The sequence below is a fragment of the Atta cephalotes genome, assembly GCF_000143395.1.
Source record: "Atta cephalotes unplaced genomic scaffold scaffold00006, whole genome shotgun sequence".
Taxonomy (NCBI): domain Eukaryota; kingdom Metazoa; phylum Arthropoda; class Insecta; order Hymenoptera; family Formicidae; genus Atta; species Atta cephalotes.
In genome coordinates, this window is record NW_012130070.1 from 5,433,167 (window position 1) to 5,441,347 (window position 8,181).

Below are 8,181 nucleotides of genomic sequence, written 5' to 3' on the forward strand. Positions count from 1 at the left end.
GCCAGTTTGTATTATCATTATGAGAACTTACATCCGAAACATCATGACCAAGGAATACTATGTTATTCGTGTTATTTTCTTCAGAACTTGATATATATTCGTTAGAAAATATTACTTAAATTGAATATAAATATAACATTGAAATTATATTTATTAAAAGTTTTAACTCAAATTTATAAAGCCTATATATTTAAATGTTAATTGTTCAATATATTTGCGTTAATTATATATAATAGAATATACTGATATTTCAAGAAGAATAAAACATATCGATATAAGTATTATTTATTTGTTAATTTACGTACCTCTGTTGATCTACTTGATATCCAAGACCTTGCCAGTTTGTACCATCATAATGAGAACTTACATCCGAAACATCGTGACCAAGGAATACTATGTTATCCGTGTTATTTTCTTCAGCACTTGATATATATATATATTTTTTTCATTAGTAAATATTATTTAAATATAAATAACATTGAAATTATATTTATTAAATGTTTGACTCAAATTTATGAAGCCTATATATTTAAATGTTAACTGTTAAATATATTTGCATTAATTATATATAATAGAATATATTGATATTTCAAGAAAAATAAAATATATCGATATTAATATTATTTATCTTTGTTGATTTACATACTTCTGTTGATCTATTTGATATCCAAGACCTTGCCAATTTGTACCGTCATAATGAGAATTTACATCCGAAACATCATGACCAAGGAATACTATGTTATTCGTGTTATTTTCTTCAGACCTTGATATATATATTCATTAATAAATATTACTTAAATTGAATATAAATATAACATTGAAATTATATTTATTAAATGTTTTTCAAATTTAAGTCTATATATTTAAATGTTAATATATTTGCTATGTTAATATATTTGTTCAATATATTTGCATTAATTATATACAATAGAATATACTAATATTTCAAAAAGATTAAAATATATCGATATTAGTATTATTTATCTTTGTTGATTTACGTACCTCTGTTGATCTGTTTGATATCCAAGACTTTGCCAGTTTATAGCATCATTTTGAGAACTTACATCCGAAACATCATGGCCAAGGAATACTATGTTATTCGTGTTATTTTCTTCAGAACTTGATATATATTTATTAGTAAATCTTACTTAAAATTGAATATAAATATAATATTGAAATTATATTTATTAAATGTTTGACTCAAATTTATGAAGTTTATATATTTAAATGTTAATTGTTCAATATATTTGCATTAAGTATATATAATAGAATATACTCATATTTCAAGAAGAATAAAATATATCGATTAGTATTATTTACCTTTATTGAGTTACGTACCTCTGTTGATCTATTTGATATCCAAGACCTTGCCAATTTGTACCATCATAATGAGAACTTACATCCGAAACATCATGAGCAAGGAATACTATGTTATTCGTGTTATTCGTATTATTTTCTTCAGAACTTAATATATATTCATTAGTTAATATTACTTAAGTTGGATATAAATATAACATTGAAATCATCTTAATTTCCAAGAACGTACCAATATGTACTTTCTTCGTGATAACTTGTAGCCATATTTACTGCTGCTACGGGCTGATGCATCATTCTATATACATTATATTATTTTAACATTAGTTCTTTCTTGAAATTTTGAATACCCATTCGTACAGATATTGACAGTTAATTAATTTTTTTATTATAAAATTTTTGAGTCACGAATTTTGATAGTAACACTTGACATTAAATTAGTAACACGTACCTCTGTTGATCTATTTGATATCCAAGACCTTGCCAGTTTGTACTGTCGTTATGAGAACTTGCATCCGAAACATCAGCAAGGAATACTATGTTATCCGTGTTATTTTCTTCCGAACTTGACGCATGTTCATTAGTAAATATTACTTAAATTGAATATAAATATAACATTGAAATTATATTTATTAAATGTTTGACTCAAATTTATGAAGTCTATATATTTAAATGTTAATTGTTCAATATATTTGCGTTAATTATATATAATAGAATATACTAATATTTCAAAAAGAATAAAATGTATTGATATTAATATCGTTTACCTTTGTGGACCATCTTGATTTCCAAGAACGTAGCAATATGTACTTCCATGATTGTAATCAAGGAATTGTACCGTGTCATCGATGTTAATTCCTTCAGAACTTGATATATATATCAATATTTAATTAGTAAATACAACATTTAAATCACATTTGTTAAATGTTTGACTCAAAATTACATAGTGCAATTGCTGCAATTATTGCAACTTACAACTACAAGTATTTTATCAATTGCGAAACGTTTAAGTAAATTAAGTAATATATTAAATTTGTAATGTACTTAAAATATATATTATGTATTTATAACTTAAAAAAAAATATTAATATTTTTATTACAGAACATTTACCTTTGTTGATCTTGATTTCGAGGAGTTTGCCTATTTATATCATCATGATGGGAGCTTGTAATTGCATTTTCATCTGCAGCTCCTTCTTCATACCTTAAATTTTCATTTATATGATATTGACAATGAGATCTTAAGTATTTATTATTTTATGTGTTGCTATAAAATACGCTAACTAATATAATGTAATTGCTGCAACTATTGTTGCAACTTACAATTAAGTATTTTATCGATTGTGAAACATTTAAGTAAATTAAGTAATATACTAAATTTGTAATGTATTTAAAGTATATATGATGTATTTATAACTTAAGAAAAAAAAACATTAATATTTTTATTACATAACAGTTACCTTTGTTGGTCTTGATTTCGAGGAACTTGCCTATTTATATCATCATGGGAGCTTGTAATTGCATTTTCTGCAGCTTCTTCTTCATTCCTTGAATTTTCATTTATATAATATTGACAGTGAGATTTTAAATCATTAAGGTCCGGTTGTACTAATGTTACTTTGACTTTAAGCAATACTTAAAACTTTCTCCGTCTCGTTTTAAAGCGAAAGAGAGACAGAGACAAAGAGAGTTTTAAGTCTTGCTTAAAATCAAAGTAACATTCGTGCAATCGGGCTTTATTTCTATGTTGCTATAAAATACGCTTAATTAATATAGTGTAATTGTTGCAATTATTGCAACTTACAATTAAGTATAAGTAATCAATAGGCTCTAAAAGAAAAATCTAAAAAATAATAAATAAAATGCCAATTTGAGCCAACACTGATTATTCGTGTGTATATTATACCATTTATTCAAAGTAAATTATAGTTATAATGTATACGTTTCGAGGTCAAGGTAATTAAAAAGTTAATATAAATAATAGTTAAAATAAAACTTTAGTTCACTTACATGAAACAAATTAAGAGTTGTTAAGTTTCATGTAAGTGAACTAAAGTTTGATTTTAACTATTATTTATTATATTAACTTTTTAATTTATTCATAATTGTACTACAGTAAATGGAACAATCTAATAGAACAATATGTACAATATATCTTAATAAACAGTTCAACCATGACAGTCATATAAGTCTATTATATTATATTATATTATATATTTTATTATTATATTATATATTTTGTGCGGATAATTTCATGTTAGCAATTTGAAATATTTTTTATTTGGTCAGTTGATTCAAAATAAAAAATCTTTTTCTTTTTAATAAACTTAGTAATTTGATGACCAAGATTAACTCGGATATCACAGTTTTTTTCGTATTTTATATTACGTTAATAGTTTTATATTCGTATGCACTATCATTCTGCAATTTTATAATTAATAATTTAAGGAAATTTCTTTGTATTGAAGAGGATTTTGATCGTAGGTCGAAACATATATGTTATAATATTCACTTTGAAATGGTATAGTATACACATGAATAATCAATGTTGGCTCAAATTGGCATTTTATTTATTATTTTTTACAATTAAGTATTTTATTGATTGCGAAATGATGAAGTAAATTAAATAATATATTAATTTATAATGTACTTAAAGTATACATTATGTATTTATAATTTAAGAAAAAAAACATTAATATTTTTATTACATAATAATAATTACCTTTGTTGATCTTGATTTCGAGGAACTTGCTTATTTATATCATCATGATGGGAGCTTGTAATTGCATTTTCAGTGGCTATAGATTGTTGTGTCCGTGGTTGTGTTTTTCTATTTACATTGTTATGTTTAGATTTTTGTCGAGACATTGATTTTAAACATTGATTTTTTTTTGAACAAATGTGTGTTAAGACATCTGTTCCATAAAATATGTTCTTTTTAACACTGCAATATTTACACAATGCGCTAAATTCTTTTTCATCTATTTCAAAATCTTGCGATAGAGACTTATCCGCAATTTCTTTTCGTACAATAGTTATTATTTCTTGATGATGTCTTTGCAGATGCTTTTTTATAAATGGTATATGTGCTTGATGAAGTGAAATGTTACAAAATTTACATTTTTCTTTGTATAAGTCTACTTTGTCAAAGTATCGCCATATCAAATCATTGTTATTTACCCATTTTAAGCGATCTTCTTCATTCCATATTTCGTGCTTATGGTATAAATGTTCCTTTATCGTTGTTATCATTCTATTTATAAGCTTTCTATTTCGATTTATATAAATTTGATCACAACCATCTATATTGCATTGTACAGTAAAATTGTCTAATTTAAGAACATGATTCCACACCCACTTGTTTGATCCTTCTAGAGCTGCCATTACATCCGTACAACATCGCGATGTATCACTAAATATGAAATATCAATCAAACCAAGGAAAATATTTAAAGAAGTTATTTAGGAAAGGTTGATGATAAGAGAGAGAGAGTAAAACATAATTTTTCACTAATATGTAAAGATTATTGATTGAATCTTTCAGTTAAGAATCATATTGTCTAATTCCTACTTGTTCGATTTTTGTTGTCAATCAATCAGATTAAGATTAATACTATATATTTTACACACCTTGACTTGAAAATGAAGTTTAACATTGAAAATTGATACAAGTTTATATTTGGAAATATTTCTTGACTTTTTACTGTAGACTACTACAACATCGTTTATCACAGTTATTGTAATAAACGTTAAGGTAAATAGAATTAAATAATATACTAAATTTTGTATATGTATTAAAGTATACGTAATATATTAATAATTTAAAAAAAGTGAAACATTAACATTTTAATTACATAACAGTTACCTTTGTTGATCTTCTCGATTTCCAAGAGCTTGTCTATTTAAATTATCATGGGAACTTGTATTTTCATCGGCTATAGATTGTGTCATTGTGTTATTATCTTCAAGTTCTTCGTTAAGATACCTTACACATTGATTTTCTTGCATGTGATGTATTAAGGCATCTATTCCGAAAAATATGTTCTTTTCAACATTGCAACATTTGCACCGTGCACTAAATTCTTTCTCATGAATTTCGAAATATTGCGATAGAGACTTATCCGAAATTTCTTTTAGTATATCAGCTCTTATTTTTTGACGATGGTACTGTCGCAGATGATGCCTTAACGATGGTATATATGATATGAAAAGTGTATCTTTACAAAATTTACATTTTTCTTTGTATAAACCTACTTTGTCGAAATATCGCCATATTAAGTCATTGTCGTTTTCCCATTTTAATCGATCTTCTTCATCGTATTTTTCGTGCTCATGGTATAAATGTCCTTTTATCATCATTGTTAGTCTACCTTTATTTCTATCAAAAGTCGTATAAGTTTTATCACAATTATCTATATTGCACTGTACAGTAGAATCGTTTAATTTAAGTAAATGTTTCCACACCCAATTGTTTGATGTTTCTCGAGCTGCCATTACATCCGCACAGTGTCCCGATGTGTCACTAAATATGAAATACCGATCAAGCCAAGGAAAATGTTCAGAGACGTTGTTTAGGAAAGGTTGATGATAGAAGAGAGAGTAAAACGTATAATTTTTCACTAATGTAAAGATTATTGCTTGAATTTTTCAGTTTTTTAAGAATCATGTTGTTAATTCCTACTTATTGTTGTCAGATTAAGATTAATATTATATATTTGACATTTTGATTTGAAAATAAAATTTAACATCGAAAATTGGTACAAGTTTATATTTGAAAATATTTCTTGATAAAATATCTTGAAATTTTTTTACTGTAGGGTACTACAACATCGCCGTTATTGTAATAACCGTTGAAATAAATAAATTGAACTAAATAATATACTAAATTTTTAATATGTATTAAAATATACATAATATATTAATAATTCAAGAAAAGTGAACATTAACAGTTACCTTTGTTGATTTTCTCGATTTCTAGGTTGATTATTTATATCATCATGATGGGAGCTTGTATTTGTATTTTCAGTGACTGTAGACTGTTGTGTTATTTTGTTCACATTATTATCTTCAGATTTTTGTCCAAACTTTAAACGATTCTTTTTTAAACAAATGTGATGTGTTAAAGCATCTGTTCCATAAAATATATCCATTTTATGATTGCAACGTTTGCACGATGCATAAAATTCTTTCTCATGAATTTCGAAATGTTGCGATAAAGACTTATCCGCAATTTCTTTTCGTACACCAGCTCTTATTTTTTGACGATGGTATTGTCGTAGATGATCCCTTAACGATGGTGTATATGATACGGAAAGTGAATCGTAACAAAATTTACATTTTTCTTTGTATAAACCTTCTTTATCGAAATATCGCCATATTAAATCATTATCGTTTTCCCATTTTAACCGATCTTCTTCATCATATTTTCCATGCTCATGATATAAATGTCCTTTTATTATTACTATCATTCTACCTTTACTTCTATCAAAAGTCGTATTATAAATTTTATTACAATTATCTATATTGCACTGTACAGTAGAATCGTCTAATTTAAGTAAATGTTTCCACACCCAATTATTTGATCTTTCTCGAGCTGTCATTTCATCCACACATTGTCGCGATGTGTCACTAAATATGAAATACTGATTAAGCCAAGGAAAATGTTCAGAGACGTTGTTTAGGAAAGATTGATAGGAGAGAGAGAAAAACGTATAATTTTTTACTAATATGTAAAGATTGTTAATTGAATCAGTTTTTTAAGAATCATGTTGTTAATTTCTTATTCTGTTGCCAATCAATCAGATTAAGATTAATATTATACATTTGACACATTTTAATTTGAAAATAAAATTTAACATCAAAAACTGATACAAGTTTATATTTGGAAATGTTTCTTGATTTTTTTTATTGTAGGCTACTACAACATCACTGTTATTATAAACATTGAGGTAAATACAATAGATTGAATTAAATAATACACTAAATTTTTAATATGTATTAAAATGTACATAATATATTAATAACTTAAGAAAAATGAAACAATAGTTACCTTTGTTGATTTTCTCGATTTCCAGGCTGACTATTTACATTATCATGGGAGTTCATATTTGTATTTTCGGTGGTTGTAGACTGTTGTGTCATTCTGTTCACATTATTATCTTCAGGTTTTTGTCTAGACCTTAAACATTGAGTCTTTTTTAAACAAGTGTGATGCGTTAAGGCATCTATCCCGTAAAATATGTCCATTTTATCATTGCAACGTTTGCACCGTGCAATAAAATCTTCCATATTGATTATATAATATTGCGATAGAGAGTTATCCGCAATTTCTTTTTGAACATCAGCTCTTATTTCTTGACGATGACTTTGCAGATGCGACTTTATAAGTGGTACATATGATTGACGAAATAAACCACCACAAAGCTTACAATTTGCTGTATATAAGTTTGCTTTGTCGAAATATCGCCATATCAAATCATTATCATTTAACCATTTTAATCGATCTTGTTCATCGTATTTTCCATGTTCATGATATAAATGTCCTTTCATCGTCATTATCACTCTATATTCACCTTTGTTAATCATTGTATAAGTTTTCTTACAATTATCTATATTGCATTGTATAATAGAATCGTCTAATTTAAGAACATGTTTCCAAATCCAATTGTCTGATCTTTTTTGAAGTGCCATTATATCCACACAGAGTCGCGATATGTTACTAAACACAAAATAGCGATTATGCCAAGATATTCAGAAAAAATTGTTTAGGAGTCAATGAAAAGGAGAGAAGAGAGAGAGAGAAAGAGAGAGAGAGAGAGAGAGAGAGAGAGAGAGAGAGAGAGAGACGAACAAGTAATTATTACTACTA

General features: G+C 26.1%; 1 protein-coding gene across 1 annotated transcript in view; it reads right to left on the reverse strand.

Moving 5' to 3' along the window:
* LOC105626746 overlaps positions 1–8,003 on the reverse strand; it is a 12,487-nt gene extending 4,484 nt beyond the window's left edge. The window contains exons 1-12 of the mRNA XM_012208041.1: positions 7,363–8,003; positions 6,267–6,941; positions 5,179–5,835; positions 4,037–4,726; positions 2,775–2,861; positions 2,426–2,518; positions 2,082–2,180; positions 1,766–1,879; positions 1,547–1,612; positions 1,339–1,464; positions 632–763; positions 306–425 (exon numbers count right to left, since the gene is read on the reverse strand). Coding sequence (XP_012063431.1) covers positions 306–425; positions 632–763; positions 1,339–1,464; positions 1,547–1,612; positions 1,766–1,879; positions 2,082–2,180; positions 2,426–2,518; positions 2,775–2,861; positions 4,037–4,726; positions 5,179–5,835; positions 6,267–6,941; positions 7,363–8,003 — 3,500 coding nt within the window. The remainder of the gene's footprint in view (positions 1–305; positions 426–631; positions 764–1,338; positions 1,465–1,546; positions 1,613–1,765; positions 1,880–2,081; positions 2,181–2,425; positions 2,519–2,774; positions 2,862–4,036; positions 4,727–5,178; positions 5,836–6,266; positions 6,942–7,362) is intronic.
* Between the last annotated feature and the right edge of the window lie 178 nt (positions 8,004–8,181).